Below are 16,712 nucleotides of genomic sequence, written 5' to 3' on the forward strand. Positions count from 1 at the left end.
CAATCCCTCTCCAAACGCATCAACTCCTTTCCGTTTCAATTTCCTCTTGGATCTCTAACTGTAAGTTCTCCCTTCTCATTTTCCCTTCCTATTTATTTTTTATATTCTGCAATATGCGATTGATTGTTATACCTGCTAATATGCTTTCCTTATTCTATAATTTATTACTCTTGGAAAGGTTGTCGATTGTTAGGGAAGTGTTTTTCATTTATATTTCATGATGCACACAAATATAGATCACGAGGAACAAGGGAATCACGATACAGATCTTTGAAAGCCATGTGTGTGATGCGATAATACAGCTCACGGCTTAAACTTACTTCCTCTTAATTTCTGTTACTATCTAAGACTTGAAGAATCCAATTTTTATGTAGCAGTATTTGATTGATAATGTTGCTATCGCCTATCTGTCACTTGATGCATTTTCAAAAAAAAAAAATATTTGTCAAGAGGATGATTTTTGGGTTATTTTTTAGATCTTGGTGATTAGAGTACACGGTTATTAATTTATATGTTGTCTGATTTCTTGCAGATCTAGTAATTAGATTGTAGCATATGAACTCTAGCTTGCTTTTGCCATGGAAAATCAAGAGTTAGTGGAGACAAAAGAAGCAAGTTCTCAAGCTGTTGAGAAGCTGCGAGTAGATGCTTTTTCCATTCTGAATGAAGATCAGGATAAAAAATCAGAGGAGGCAAAAGCTCAAAATATTGGTCCTGATGGCCCTGAATTTGACAATGAACTAGATGACATATCAGACGAGATAAATGACATGAAAGATGTGAAGTCTAAGTCTAACAATACTCACGAGGGAATAAGAGACGATGTCGTTGGAGAATCTGAATTGACTCAGAGGAAAGATGAGAGTAGGGATTTGCAGTCTGGAACCCAACAAGAAAACTTAGAGACCATTTCTATTCAAAAGGTGAATGAGACTGCTTCCAAGGGATCCGAAAATGAAGTTAATACTGTTGGGCAAGAGTATTCTGGTGAAAAGGTGGATTCCAGTGGTGATTTTGAGCCTAAAAGTCAAGAAGCAAATCTAGATGGCAATTCTGGACAGATTGACTCGGCTAAAGAGGAGGATGACAGTAGGGAAATGGAATCAACGCTGATGAATCAAAAGACAGATGAAATTCCAAGTGAGGACCAGAATTTGGAGCCTGTATTTGATGGAACAGAGGTTCCAGGGATGGAAGCTAGCCGGAGCACATCTGGCCGCAAGTTGGATACAGATCAGGAGTCTCCAGGTGTGGTTGAGAAGGCAGTGGCTCTGAAAAATTTAGTTAAGGAGAAAAGTGCAGTCGCAGTCTCCACCATGCTGCGTCGCCTTTCTGGAAAAAGTGATGAAGCTACGGTGGGTAGTTTTGATGATGAAGGTAAGGATGTTTCAGACTTCTCAAAAACTAGTGAAACCAAGGTGGTTTCCGAGAAGACAGTGGAGAAATTCGCCTGGAATCCCTTAAATTATATTAAGAAGTCATCTGATATTGATGTGGAAAACAAAACTGAGCAGAGGGATTCAATAACTGAAGGTCCACCACCACCCATAGCCATGAAAGGAAGGATAATTCTCTACACAAAACTAGGGTGCCAAGAATCTAAAGAGATTAGGCTATTTTTGCATATGAAAAGGCTTAGATACGTGGAAATTAACATAGATGTGTACCCCAGTAGAAAGAAGGAGCTGGAGAAGTTTTCTGGATCTTCTTTTGTTCCCAAGGTTTATTTCAATGAAATACTTATTGGAGGCTTGAGTGAGCTAAAAACCTTAGATGAGTCTAGCGAGCTTGATGAGAAGATTGACTTTCTTATTACTGAAGCACCATTATTTGAGGCCCCATCACCGCCTCTTTCTGGAGAGGATGAGGTGTCCAGTAGTGGGGCACTTGATGAATTGGCTGTTATTGTCCGCAAAATGAAAGAATCTATTGCTGTGAAGGACCGATTGCACAAAATGCGTAGGTTCACTAACTGTTTTCTTGGCTCAGATGCTGTGGACTTCTTATCAGAAGATCAATATTTGGAAAGGCATGAGGTAAGCTTGACCTTAAGTCTCAAGCATAGGTCTAATACCCTTAAACAACCCATTTAAACTTCTCTTATCATATGTAATCATTTATTACATAGAATTTGGTCTTGCTATATTTTCAATTACATGATCAAACAAATCATCCACTGAATATCCCACAGATACATTTAATACAATTTCTAGCTTCATAATGTCATTATCTTCTTTCTAACTCTTGTCTGGGGGTATAGGCTGTTGATTTTGCACGAAAGCTTGCTAGCAAAGTTTTCTTTCGACATGTTCTTGAGTAAGTCAAAGCACTCTATTTGGTGTATCCTCTTTCCTTTGTTATAATTATGTTTTGTTAGTTGTTACAGATTTGATAATCCTTCCCGGTTTTCAATGATTTTTCTTGTGCTTTAGTGAGAATCTATTTGAGGATGGCAATCACTTGTATCGGTTTTTGGATGATGATCCAATTGTCGTGTCACAATGTCACAACATTCCTAGGGGCATACTTACCCTGACGCCCAAGCCTTTAGCAGAAATTGCATCGAGGCTAAGGTTTCTGTGCTATGCAATCTTTGAAGCCTATGTTTCTGAAGACGGACGTCGTGTTGATTATACTAGTATGCATGAAAGTGAAGAGTTCGCAAGGTTTGGTTAACGTTTTCTGTCTTTTGCCTTGCGTTAGAACTTAGACGTGCCGTGCAATCTTGATAATCCATTCAGTTATTTTTAGAAATTTTCACTGTTATTTGTACAATTATCATTTTAGGTATATGAGAATAGTCGAAGAGCTCCAAAGAGTGGAAATATGGGATTTGTCTAGAGAAGAGAAGCTAGCGTTCTTTATTAATCTTTATAATATGATGGCCATCCACGCAATCTTAGTATTGGGTCATCCAGATGGAGCACTGGAAAGAAGGAAATTATTTGGAGAGTTCAAATATGTTATTGGTGGGTCCACCTACTCACTTTCAGCTATTCAAAATGGCATATTGAGGGGAAACCAGCGACCACCATATAACCTTAAGAAGCCATTTGGTGCAAAAGATAAACGCTCAAGGGTAAGCTACTAATTTTTTGTATTTGTTACTCTTAGCAATTTAAATATTTATTGCTGTTAATAAAGTAAATTTGTTAGGAATACTTTTGACCTAGTTATACAATTTAGTTCATCAATTTTAAGCTTTGAAATATATTTTATATATATGATCGTAAGAGTCATAAAATCAACAGTCATATTAAAAAAAATAACATACTTTTAGTGTAATTTGTTTTTATTCCATTTTCTCTAAACTAATTTAACATTGTCTAGAGTTTTCTTTTCTTTTCTTTTTTTGTGTAATGCTAAATCCTTTCCAGACTGCACCCAAGAAATTATTTTGCCAGCATTTAACAAAAACTCTTGTTTGGCACGTGTGCCTTCACCATGAAATTACCTGAATAGCATGCATACTTTGATGCTCACGTTTCTTTTTTTCTTTGTCAGGTGGCGCTCCCTTACCCTGAGCCTCTTATTCATTTTGCTTTGGTATATGGTACCCGATCTGGGCCTGCACTTCGGTGCTATTCTCCTGGAAATATTGACGAAGAATTAATGGATGCAGCCCGTAATTTCCTGAGAAGTGGAGGCGTTGTAATTGACTTGACTGCAAAGGCTGTATATGCTAGTAAGATTCTTAAATGGTAAGTTCTTTCAAGGGGGGATTCTGAATATGATTGATGTGACTTTTGGTAAATTTAAGCAAAGAAGAACTCGTTTAATATTTCTTATAGACTCACATTCTGTGACGATTACAAAGCAAATCTTTCAAATTCTATACTTGACTGAATGGTTCAAACTCAAAGTATTTAAGCTTTAATTTTTTAAGTTTGACTAGCGGGTAGTGTCACTTGAACTTATAAATACATTAAGGGATCTTGCAGAAATGCAAATGAGTTAGTTAAAATCCATTCTGATGTTTGTTTAATATTATACGTAAAACTTGTATATGTACATGCATTCACGATTATCAATGGTTGTTAAATGAAATACACTATAATGAGCAGTGCTAAAATTAAAGTTTTATCATGGAAATATTGAAACCTGAAAATAGTTATTTCTCCTTGTTCATTCTCAGGTATAGTATAGATTTTGGCAAGAGCGAGGTAGAGGTGATCAAGCATGTATCCAACTACTTAGATCCAGCTGACTCGGAAGTATTATTGGACCTGTTTGCTACTTCTGAGTTGAAGGTGACATATCAGCCTTATGATTGGGGTTTGAACAGCTAGCGTGTGCTATCGAAGTCCTGTAAATATGTCACGTAGATTGATACCGATTTTCTATCAGACAAATTATTACTAAAGTAATCAATGTCGTATGATAACTTTTCTGCCCATTTCATTAATCTCTATATAAGGGTAGACGAGGTAGACAAAAATAGGGCCTGAGGAAAATATGTTTCTATCATTTCCTGTTCTTTATTAACTGGTCTTTCTATAATTACTTGTTCGTATGTGTTATTGTTTGATGCAATTTAAGATAGTCCATCAAATGCAATCTGCATGAAAGAGTTTGAACTTGTGATACAGCGGCATCACACTGGGGGCTAGTGAGTAATGCCAACTATTACATTCTTTTTGCTGCACAAAGCACAACCTGAATCTATTTCTAAAATAAAAAAATTGGTTGAACTTAAATGGATCTACTATTACGGTTATATACATTTATACGAACATTGGGTCAGAATTCAGAAATTATGTCACAAATCTCAAGTTTATAGTTTGCTTATTGCTTGTTTATATATGTAGGCATAACATTGTGAATTTGTGACTCATTTTTACTAAAAACAACTGTCAGAAATTTAAGGAAGGAGTGAAATTAAGGGGGTTGAAAATCTAAGTTCTTTATTTAGAACTTTGTAAACGGGCAAGAACCAAACAAAAACAAAAGTGATAGATCGGAGATCTTTCTCCTTTGTTTGTTCATTGTTGTCTGTAAGGTAAAATAAAAGAACCTACGCAATTAGTTTATTGTTATATACAGTTATAAGTGAGCAAAATAAGGGTGAAAATATAACCTCATCTTTGTTCAACCAATATTAAAAATAGGAAAAAACACTTCACATGACCGTTTGATTTGCATACAAAGTTTTTTATTTTATGTATGAAACTCAATAATTTTCGTGCACCTGAGAAAATCAAAGCTCTTAAAAATACAACCTTATCAATGTCAAAATTCGTTACATGCAACGGCGGGCAGCCTCACACTTTCAAAGTCACTCATACAGACACATTATCTAGTAGCTGACGGAGGAAACAACTTATCAAATTGCTGCGGACCATGTAAAATACTCAGTCTAGTTCAAATTTTGCTTCTCTTCAAGGCATAACAGAAGCCACTGCAGCAAAGGCATAACAGAATCATAAGTTTCTGACTGAAAGCCAAACCAGGTTCAACATTCAGCTCCTATTACCGCATTCAAAATGTACATATTCACGTTTTAAATTGCTCACATAATCTTCTTAAGTTAGACGGTGGGGCCGAACAATGATATGGGCTCTGCGCTACCACGGAACCAAAGATGTCATAATAGTGGGATCCAACCACCAAATAAACTGTCCAGTACATGAAATCATTGTAATTGCTCCTGGTGTGAAGGTGGCTAAAAGATGTTCAGCATTGTTAGGGTACACACAGTTCCCAGTAACAACAACATCAACACACACAACATTGGTGTCCTTCGTGCTCAATTGTTACAATAAAAATTGGGTTTTGCAAATCAGAAAGAAAGAATAATAAAAACAGTAACTTGGGGTTGCTTCAAGATTGTAGCCTGATTTGGATGATAAAAAGGTCAGCCAATCATTACTGACCAAGTTATCAAACTGTCCATTTTTTATATCAAGAATTTAGAAGCTAAAAGAAGTTTAGTTGCAAGATAAACATTGTTAAAGTTTCCATACTACTCTCTGGCCTGCTATACTCACTTGAGGGTGATAAGTTGGACAGATGTCTTAAGGGGCAGCATCCAACTTTTGTTCCCTAACATACCAGCTAGGTTTCTTTCTTGGTTATGACATCTTCTCTAGAATCATACACCAGTTGGATTTATCAAAAAACTGATCAACAACTCTAGCATTGTTTATTCCAGTTGCCAAACTGCAAAAAGATATGAAAATAAGTTAGAAATCAGAAGTAACCTATCCACATAAGCATGTCAAGTCATCTGAAACATAGTTCTGCACTATCCTCCTTTTAAAATTTGATGTTCATTTTGAAACATAGATTAGCAAGGAAACCATAAAAAAAGGTAATTATATATGTTCATTGCACCCTCAGACGCTGTTGATTAATTTAAGAGGTAAAGAAGAAACACAATGACATGACACTGGCCACTTAATTTCAGAATATTTAAAGTCCCTTCTTCGTTATTTTTGAAGACCATTGCTTATATTTTCAAAAGTATAATGACCTCTACCCTAGCTTTTCCTCTAATAAATAGCAACACAATCTCTATGATCGGCCAAAGAAGAAGCAGCAAATTTGACTATTCATCATTTAACAACTAGTTAACACTGAAGCAGCACTTTCAAGTTTGAACATTGAACTGCTTTTACTGAAGCTAATGTCTGATTCTCATCCGAGTGTCCTACTTTACTTTGATTATACACTCCATATTTCTAGGTTCAGATATGAAGTATGCTAACATAGCACAATTGATATCCGAGATCAAGCACACCAAACACAAAGCCTGGTTGGTGTGTGTAACTTTAACTTTACCAACCTATTAAGTGGGGGGGGGGGGGGGAATGAAAGAAAACCTTCAATAACAAGATATTCAAAAAAAATATTACATCAGAAGACTTGGTTCAGTGGTTTACAAGCTATGATAAGCTAAACAAGAAATGGATTAAAGGTTTGTTCCATATTCATATAGAAAAATTCTAATGGAGGAGGGAAAATGTTACCTTTCAAGCTCGCCTTCACTAAAAACATGATAATATCTATTATACACTACAGCACCCTTTTTGTCATCTTTAGTTGCCAGACCAGTAGCAAGAGCATGCGCAGAAGCACCACTGACTTCGGCACGATGATAAGGTAAATGCCAAGGAACAAAATATTCCTGTTGATTCTTCATATTTTTTTCTTCCTTCAAATCTCTTGATAATTTTGAATCATTGCAAACTTTCATGTGCTCACCTGAGCTACTCTCCTCACTTTCTGAAATACTTTCTAATGATAAGGATGAAGGGGCCCTAGTAAAAGGACCTCCTGGTCCTATCCACTCTTCAACATACTTCTCTTTAAGTGGAGTCCATTTGGTAATCAGCGATCCATCCTCTTGTTCTACAGCCCAAACTGTAATCAGAACAAGGCCACCCTTTTTAACAACTCGGACTAATTCTTCTATTGCTTTTCTCCTTCTATTTTCAGTGCTTAAATGATGTAACACAGCTATAGATATTGCTGCATCACCAAAACCAGTTCTGTAAGGAAGATTCACAGCATCTGCAACCAGAACTTCATGCCCTCTATCCGAGCATATTTTAATCAAGGAAGGACTTATATCACATCCTGTAAAAAAACAATCATGATTTAAACCTAAGTACTTCCCATTCCCACATCCGGCATCCAGGACAAGAGATCCTGAAGGCAAAGATGATAGAAATGTGGCAACCTTTGGCCACTTGGCAAACCGGGTGGAACTGAAATGTGGAGCAATAGCATCATAAACATGATGGACAAACTTCTTTTCAATTTCAGGGGTAGATTTCACACTCATAGATGAAGTATCAGGGTCCTCACTGGCTGAGAAGGAATCTGTGATGCAGGGTTCACCATTGGGGGCAAGAGTACACAAATTAGAAACCATTTTAGAATTTATTTCTTTCATTGAACTAATTCCTGAATGAAAGACACAAGTCACACAACCACTAATGGCAATGGGAAAATCGAGGGCTTCCGAATGTTGATAGAGGAATCTACTTGCTTTTAGAGCAATATGAACCATCAACCTGCCACAGTGTGCCAGAAATCACCTGCATAAAGTTATAAGAAATTTTTTCAAAACATGTCTTTCATTTATGCATAAACCCAATAGTGATTCATTCATATAAAAAACAAAAAACCCAAAACCAACATATGCAAATACGTGCACTTGTAATGAAATGACCAAATGAGAAGATATAACCGAGTGAGAAGGGTTAACTCAAAATCACCGAAAGTCCGAAACCCAATGGAAACCCGGAAGAACCCGTGCTTAAAAATCCCAACTTTTGAAAGCTACAAGTTGGGGGAGGAGAATGAATCTACTTACTCAAAGGGCCAAAAGCAAATAATCGCTGGGATAGTGAACAGATAAGAAAGGATTGAACTGTATCATGAATATCATGAAATTACATTACATGCGGGAAAGACGAGAGAGAGAGATAGAGACAATCATGAACATCATCATGGGTTTAATCAATGGTGTGGCTTCGCTCTGTGTTTGTTACTGAGAAAACGTGGCTTGAAAACCTCGGTGTCTGTATCCAAAAAAAAAAAAAAAACCTCGGTGTTTGTTTTCTAGTGTTGTCGGCGATGAATTTTTGTATATTACATAATGTATTGCTAATTATTATTATTTTAACCTTATTTGGCATGTCAGATCCAACTATTATCTTAAAAATAAAATTGGGGCATTATTACTGACCTAAGCCAGTCTAACTTCATCATACATTACATATTTTTCATATCTTTATTATTAATTAGATTTTATTAGGTCTCACTAAATAATTTAGACTCGTTCTTTATTTTTTAATAAAATCTACATAAAATTTACTTAATTAATCATTTTTCTGCTATAAAATCAATTTCGGTATGATTTGTTTAATACATTCAATTACACACTAATATTAAAAATAGTAGTTATTGTAATTATAAATCACACCCAAAAGTAAATGACGTCATATGTAAAATCACACGGATAGATCTTCTCATGTTTCCTCTTATCGTAATTTAGGAGCGTTTGTAATAATCAGGAATATGAGATAAGAAACATAGAAAAGTGAGTTTGGTAGAAAAATTAAAAAAAAATGATTTAATTGGACAAAATTTTATCAAAAAAATTGGGTTAAATAAGTCATATTTTTGGTTCATCTTTTTCCATTTCTCTAATTTTTTTTAAATACCACCTCACAAATGATAAATCTCAAGAGTGCATTCTCTCTCTTTTTGCATGCAATTCACAAAGAATGGAAAAACATATTGATGGGTAAGTTTTTGTATTTCTGCTACTAAATATTGGCAACATGAAATGCCAATATCATATGAATGGGGATCCAAAAATAAGACCTAACCAAACACTATCTAAAGCCATTCATTTATAGATTAATTATCACCAATTAAAATTATTATTTATTATTTTACAAATTTTGTCATCATTGAAATGAAGACTCAAATTTGGTACATGACATTATTATATAAACAAACATAAGGAGATACACTCTTAAAATCACTACTAAAATCTCCATATACAAGTGACTGGAAAAAAGAGTAAGTTGGTACGTGACTTTATAGGTGACCATAATGAAAGTATAAATGATGACATAAACTCTACCTACCATACCCTAAAAAACAAGACACTGACTCGGCTGCCTTAACCAATTCAGAGAGGGTAGCCCTTAATTGCTTCTTCCCAAAGCCAAATGTTTCAGGTCACACACTGCTTATATAAGTAATCCCCCACCACCACCTTTCCTTACAAATTTGCATAATTGTCCACAAAACCTGCTTCATGTCGATGGCAGGGTTTGGTCTTGCTGAAACATACGTGATGCGAAAGCTATACAGGGAAAAAATAAATGAAGAAGAGAGAAGAGCCAAGACCAAGATCCCTACAACATGCACAACGAGTTCTCACGCCCAAACTTTAACTGGATGTGGATGTTTCTCCTCATGCTGGAAGAATGCTCGTGTAACAGATTCCAACACCAATCCTTCATAAGATTTGTTCTTTTGTTTTATTTCAAGGTAAATCAAATTGAGTGCTATATATGCCTATAGGTAAAAATTCAAGAGTTATGAATAAAATCTTCTTTGGTTTGACTTATTGTTAACGATTCCTTTCATTTGTTGATGATTCCTACTTGAGTCATGTGGCGTGTCTGATTTTATGGATAGAATCTTGATTAGTCTTAATAATAAATTGATACTTATTAAATATATATAAAAAATATTTTTGTAACTACTAAGTACAAATCAACTGTTAAGCAGTTATTCCAGCTTAATGGATCAATTGACATGGAATTTTTTTATTTTTTTATTTTTTTTGATACATTGTCAGGAGGTATCCACATTCAACCTTCTCCGGGTACCATGCCCTTGGGGTACGGCCCGTTTGGGCTAGCTCCTCATTGTAACCCCAACCGAAGATTTTTTGGCTTATCCTCTGGTCCCCAAAGATTTTTCAAGAAACTGCTTGAGGCAGAGTTTGATCCCTGCACCAAACAATCCCTTGGGAGCTCAGCTGCTAATTGAGCTACCTTTGGGGTTGACATGGAATTATTTTAACTTAGTCACTGGTTTCAAATTCCAATTCTTGGAATGCAGTTACATTATCTTACTTGACTCGAATTAATCTTGTATCAAGGAATCGTCGATGAATAATATAAAAAATATATTATCTTTGTAAAATGGAGAAGAAAAATAGTTATTTTAATAATTGAGATAGTACTAACCTTTGTGACACATGAAATCATCTGCTGTCACCGAGGTTGCTGTAGCATTTATAAATGGTCGTTTCTGCATCGCTTAGGCCCAAGTGTTTTTAGCCTACCATTTTCATGTACGCTACAAATCAGGGATAAGTTTTGTACTTTTTCTTCAGATTTGCCATTCTTCATGGCCAAGCCCACGAGTAGGCCCGTTTATATGGGTGTATTAATGTCTCATTATAAACCCATCGCCTAATCAAATAACCGTAGCTGAATTGACGTCATAAAATTGAGTAAATGAAGATGAGAGTAGTTAAGTTTAAAGCTTAAATTTTGAGACCCGTCTCAAATCAAACTAGTGGCAAAACCATAATCGATAATATCTCCAAAAAAAAACAAAACATGTCGCCTGTGAGTTCTATTATATTTAGTTAAAAAATCATTGAATATGTGTTTTAATAATTTTTTGATTCATAAATTAAAAAAATATAAGTTTAAATATTGATAACAGATAAACTTGATATTTCAACTGTGTGTTTATCTTCTCATTCATTGGTGGCCTTCAAATAGGCGAACATACAATAAATGGTAATAACGTAACAGACTAAAACAAATAAATACTCTATCTAAACAGTCCTACAGTTACAAAGAATTCAAACAATATACGTTACAAAGAATTCAAACCTACGATTACAAAGAATTGAATTCAAACAATATACGTTACAAAGAATTCAAACCTACGGTTACAAAGAATTCAAACAATATACGTTACAAATAATCTCCAACACTCCCCCTCAAGTTGGAGTATGTAAGGATGAAATGCCCAACTTGGGAAGAAAACTAAGAAGCTCGCGTTGTCCCAAGGCTTTAGTAAACAAATCAGCAAGTTGGGAACGAGAAGGCACATGAGCTGTTGTAATATGCTTGGCTAGAATATGTTCACGTACAAAGTGGCAATCTAACTCAATATGCTTGGTACGCTCGTGAAACACCGGATTCGCTTCAATGTGTAAAGCAGCTTGGTTATCACAAAACAATTCCATAGGACTTGAGTGAGTGACCCCAAAAGAGGTGAGAAACGACTTGAGCCACACAATCTCTGCTGTAGCTGCAGCCATTGATCTATACTCTGCTTCTGCAGAAGAGCGAGACACCGTTACTTGTTTCTTGGTCTTCCAGGATACGGGTGAAGAACCCAACATAATAAAGAAACCAGTGAGAGATCGTCTGGTAAGAGGACATGAAGCCCAATCCGAATCACAATAGGCATGAATTTTTAGGTCACAATCCGATTTGAGGAGAAGTCCTTGACCAGGATCTCTATTTACATATCGAATAACCCGGAGAACAGCCTCATAATGAGCTAGGCGCGGTGAATGCATGAATTGAGAAAGGATATGAACAACATAGCTCAGGTCGGGTCTTGTGATAGTGAGGTAAATCAACTTACCAATGAGTCTTTTATATCGTTCAGGGGTCTCATATATTAGTCCGTCATCCAAGGCAAGACGATGATTTTGTTCTATGGGGGAAATCGCCGGTTTACATCCACTGAGCCCGGAATCAGAAAGAATATCCAGGACATACTTACGCTGACATAAAAATATTCCTTTCTTCCTGCGGGCAATTTCAATACCCAAAAAATATTTCAGACTACCCAGGTCTTTTATTTTAAAACACTGATTCAGATACTCCTTGATTGCAAGACAAGCATGTGAATTATTACCTGCTAAGATGATGTCGTCGACATAAACTACAAGTGCAAGAGACACCTCCCCTTTTTGCATAGTAAAGAGCGTGTAATCAGCTTTTAACTGAACAAATCCATATGCCGTCAACGAACTGCTGAGTTTGGAAAACCAGTTTCGGGGTGATTGGCGCAAAGGGAATGCGGAAACGTATATACTAGGATGGCTCTGATACCAAGATAAACTTGATATTTCAACTGTGTGTTTATCTCATTCATTGGTAGCCTTCAAATAGGCGAACATACAATAAATGGTAACAACGTAACAGACTAAAACAAATAAATACTCTATCTAAACAGTCCTACGGTTACAAAGAATTCAAACAATATACGTTACAAATAATCTCAAACAATAACAAATGTTATAGTTTTTAAATCATGCTCTAAAACTTGTGCCACCCTTTTGCCTGTTGTACGTTATTTTCAGAGTCAATTCTTTGGTACATAATCAGTTTTGACAACCAAAAAATAAAATAAAATAAAATGCTAGCAAGAAAGAGTGAAAGACAATGGAAAATTGTATCTAAACATATGTATATGATCTTTTGATATTCAATTATTGATATCAAATTTTGAAATTTGACACTAAATTTTATCCGTTAATTTTTATTGATTAACAGTTATTATTTATTGAGAATTAATTAAATCTTAAATCCTAAACATATGTACATTCATTTTTCTATTTTATCTTGTGTTACAGGATTATATTATAATAAATGATTTTAATGAAACTCGAGTAGGTAGAGGGTATAATTACATAGTCATCATTAATTAGTAAACTAATGCTTTCTATATGTCGAATTCCAGTGTCGTGAGTAATTAATGCCATATGCTGACGTAATGACATGTCAAGGAGTATAATCAGAGTCATACGATTTTTTTTTTCAACCAATCCTTACTACTGGCAAATCGAATTTCCTGATATCCCATTTGAATTCGATTATTTGTGTATTCCTCAACTGAAAGTTGAGGACTATTTCTCTAGAGATCGTATCATCGTGAATACAACTTCTCGCAACAAAGCATTTTCTATATATATGGTCAAGAATTAAATCGCTTTCAACATATTTAAAGGATCCAACTATCTATCAATTATGTCAAATTTTGTTGTTTATTCTTTTTTGGAAATATATTAGAAATTAAAAACAAAACACCACATTAACCAGGTCTAGGTACTGATACTCCCCTCTGATCAATATGGATCAGGCTATTACATCCCAAAGCAGGATTAAGAAAAATATGCATATTCATCGCATGAGCAATTTTCTGTTTTGCAAGACAATCAACTACTTGATTTCTTTCTCTTGGAACATTCTAAACTCTGACCACCCAAGGCCTACTAAGAAGCTCCTTAATCTTCTGGACTAAATGAAATAACGGATTTAAATTCAACTAAATGGATTTTGTTGGTTTGAATTCAACTCTTTAAATCAATTATAAAATTAATACGGAGTCACACAAATTTTAACATTTGTCCTGAACTTTTTTTGAGAAAAAACAAACAAAATATTATTTGACTCATTTTTCTGAGAGTGTAATATTTATGTTTTGATTGTAAAATTTTATTTTTGTCATACTCATATAGAAGTGAGTGAATTTTACTATTTTTTTTCTTTTTAAAAAAAATAGAACTCATTCACTTTTATATAAGTACGAGAGAGTAAATAGAAATATTTTTTCTTAAAACATTTTTTTTATTATTGAAGGAATTTTATGTGGATCTCATTGAATGACTTAAGCTCACTCTTTATTTAATGTAACCGACACAAAATTCATTCAACAACAGAGAATATGTTGAAAAATAAAATTCGTTAACCATTTTTTTTAATCTCAACATGGATGACCTACCTTAAATTGGACTGGTAGATTAAATCAATCTTAGTGAGCAAGCTAATACAAAATACTCTAAATTACAAAAAAGAAGAAGTTATATGGTCAATTATTATATACTAATTTGTTTTGTTAATATTATATTATCGTAAAGTGTCATACTTTAGTTGTTAGTTAGTATTTCGATTAAAGTATAATTAAAGTGTTGAGGGTCCCATGAAATTGACTTATGGAGATGGTAATATGTCGCTTGTGAATGGCAAGGCCCATAAGATCCAATAACAACCTTAAGGAAAGCGTCTCTCTTACACAGATAATTATAGTTTATATCCTCTTTTCGGTGATCCTCACTCAAGGAAAGCCTTTAAACCTTTTTTCATTAAATGTTCATCTTTTAGCATTAGTTCAAACCTCCAAAAAGAAAACACGTATATAAAACCAACAAAACAATAGCGAGAGAGAGAGAGAGATCCCACCACCACTTTAGCACAATAGCACTTGCGTGATGTGTCCTTGAAGTCATCACGGGCATCGTGCACGTGATGGGAGGACCATCGCATGATAAAGGGCATATTGGCTTAGCTGTGTGACATGATCAATACTTCTCTGACTATTTTGAGTTTAAGTAAGGGCACCATCAAATCAAAGCCATGTGCAGGGCCTCTATGGAGACCACACCACTAAAGATGACTCCTACAATCCCCATTCCGTCAACAAATTATTAAATGGTTAGCATAATTCACCACATACACAGTATGGATCCAGCAAGTGCAACACCAGCATTTGAAGTTGCTGTATTATCTTTGGCATGTCACCACTTGTCTGAATACGATTAGTTCCTGGACATGATTTTGCTTCTCATAAACTCTTTGGTAAACTATTAGGATATGGCATAAAGCCATACTCATATTCAATTAACAAAAAAAATTAGTTATTGTATTCCAAAACTCGCTAAGAAATTGTTAGTATTGGTCTACGCAATTGACTATCAAGTACTCATTTAAACTATTAAACATGTTTCTATACAATGAAAATTTAGATTTGAACATGGTGTAAGAATTTTTCATATAATAATTTAACATAAAGATTGATACATGTATGATAGATAAAATATCACATATCAATTTTTATTCTGAGAGGAATTTGTATATCTGATTGGGCTATCTTATCTACTGAGCGAAGAACCTTGGTCTGGCTAGAGTCTTCTTCTCTATGACCTATTCCAAAATGGAAGCTTTCTACGATGGGAGTATGATGGTTCATGGGACTTAATCCCAATATAAATAAGCTAGAGAGGAGACATAGCCAAATATCCTAAAAAGAGTTTGTGTCCACTGGATCTACCCATCACAGAAAATCAGGGTTATACTGAAGCCTACATTGCTGCCTAACTAGGTCCAATACCAACAGATGCCAAAAGTCCAACTCAATATGATCATAACGGGCTTATCAAAATAATATAATTAGAATATTCATTAATCCGATTAATTTTAAAACACAAAATTAATTAATTAATATTTTTTTTAAACTGTTCATTTTTCTTGATTAATAAACATTAAGCAGCCAAAAATCAAGGAGGGATAAGGACTAAGCAGACTTTGTCTTCATCATGTCCCAATTTGGTCAGAATCACAAGACCAGTGGCAACGCAAAAAAATCAACAAGCAAGAGAATTTTAGGAAAGTGAATTTAATTAGAAAACCCCCCAACAACTCATTTGTTTAAGGATAATAGTTGAAGGATAATCACTAATCAGAGAGAAACGTTGGCAGGTTTCTGAAGTTGATATAACATCTAATCCCTTTACAGCTCCACTTTACCTTACTTATTAATGGCCATAACTCCCATATTTACTGCTAATTCACGCCACGCCAGCGCCTCATCTTAACAAAACCAAAACCAAAACCAAAACCCAACCCAACACAACACCACACCTCAAATCTCTCTCTCTCTCTCTCTCTCCTCTCAAGTGGGTCTTAGTTCAATCTTGATTCTTACTTCGAAAGTTTCAATCTTTCTTGCTTCTTAAGCAGCCACAGATCTGCAGCAAACAAGGGTACCTACTTCCCAATATACCCACATTACAGTGCAGCCTCCAATGCCCCCACACACTGCATTATTAATTAATCTATAATAATTATAATAATAATAATAGATGACTTGCATATGGTCACTTTGACAAATCTTAGGTGTAGGCCTTTTTAGGTGTCTGTTCTGTCCCTGTGGTGATGTTTTGGTTTGAATTTTTGGTATTGCATTATAAGTGTCGACAATATCTATAACAAGGAAAATACAAAAAAAAATAGTGCTATTTTAGCTACATCATTTTTCTAGCTTTGTGGAAGCATTGGTTTTTTTTTTTTAGGATTCTCTTTTACCCTTTGCTTTTGTCAGTCCTTGGGTTCTGAGTTTTATTATTTTGGGTTCGGTATATAGTA

At 35.0% G+C, this 16,712-nt stretch overlaps 2 protein-coding genes across 4 annotated transcripts; one reads left to right on the forward strand and one right to left on the reverse strand.

The window, feature by feature from the left end:
• On the forward strand, positions 1-4,483 carry LOC133308690 (uncharacterized). The gene is made up of 7 exons (XM_061509361.1): positions 1-60; positions 533-2,036; positions 2,261-2,316; positions 2,433-2,666; positions 2,788-3,079; positions 3,505-3,701; positions 4,136-4,483. The coding sequence occupies exons 2-7, from the start codon at positions 579-581 to the stop codon at positions 4,287-4,289; spliced, it is 2,391 nt and encodes a 796-aa protein (XP_061365345.1). The 5' UTR covers positions 1-60; positions 533-578; the 3' UTR covers positions 4,290-4,483.
• Positions 4,484-5,163: 680 nt separating this feature from the next.
• Positions 5,164-8,516, reverse strand: LOC133308689 (tRNA (carboxymethyluridine(34)-5-O)-methyltransferase-like). 3 transcript variants are annotated; one of them, XR_009751203.1, is made up of 4 exons: positions 8,321-8,516; positions 6,969-8,042; positions 5,988-6,159; positions 5,164-5,398 (listed from the first exon to the last, which is right to left on the reverse strand). XR_009751203.1 is itself a non-coding variant. In XM_061509358.1 (3 exons), exons 2-3 carry the CDS (start codon positions 8,012-8,014, stop codon positions 6,072-6,074), a joined length of 1,134 nt encoding a protein of 377 aa, XP_061365342.1. In that variant the 5' UTR covers positions 8,015-8,042; positions 8,321-8,516; the 3' UTR covers positions 5,164-6,071. The 3 variants fall into 3 exon arrangements, 2 of the variants coding, with proteins under 2 accessions (XP_061365342.1, XP_061365343.1); XM_061509358.1 differs by having other exon boundaries at positions 5,164-6,159; XM_061509359.1 differs by having other exon boundaries at positions 5,164-6,159; positions 6,969-8,516.
• Between the last annotated feature and the right edge of the window lie 8,196 nt (positions 8,517-16,712).

The sequence above is a fragment of the Gastrolobium bilobum genome, unplaced genomic scaffold, assembly GCF_033153095.1.
Source record: "Gastrolobium bilobum isolate Gb01-03AN ecotype WA unplaced genomic scaffold, APGP_CSIRO_Gbil_v1 utg2170, whole genome shotgun sequence".
NCBI classification, from domain to species: Eukaryota; Viridiplantae; Streptophyta; class Magnoliopsida; order Fabales; family Fabaceae; genus Gastrolobium; species Gastrolobium bilobum.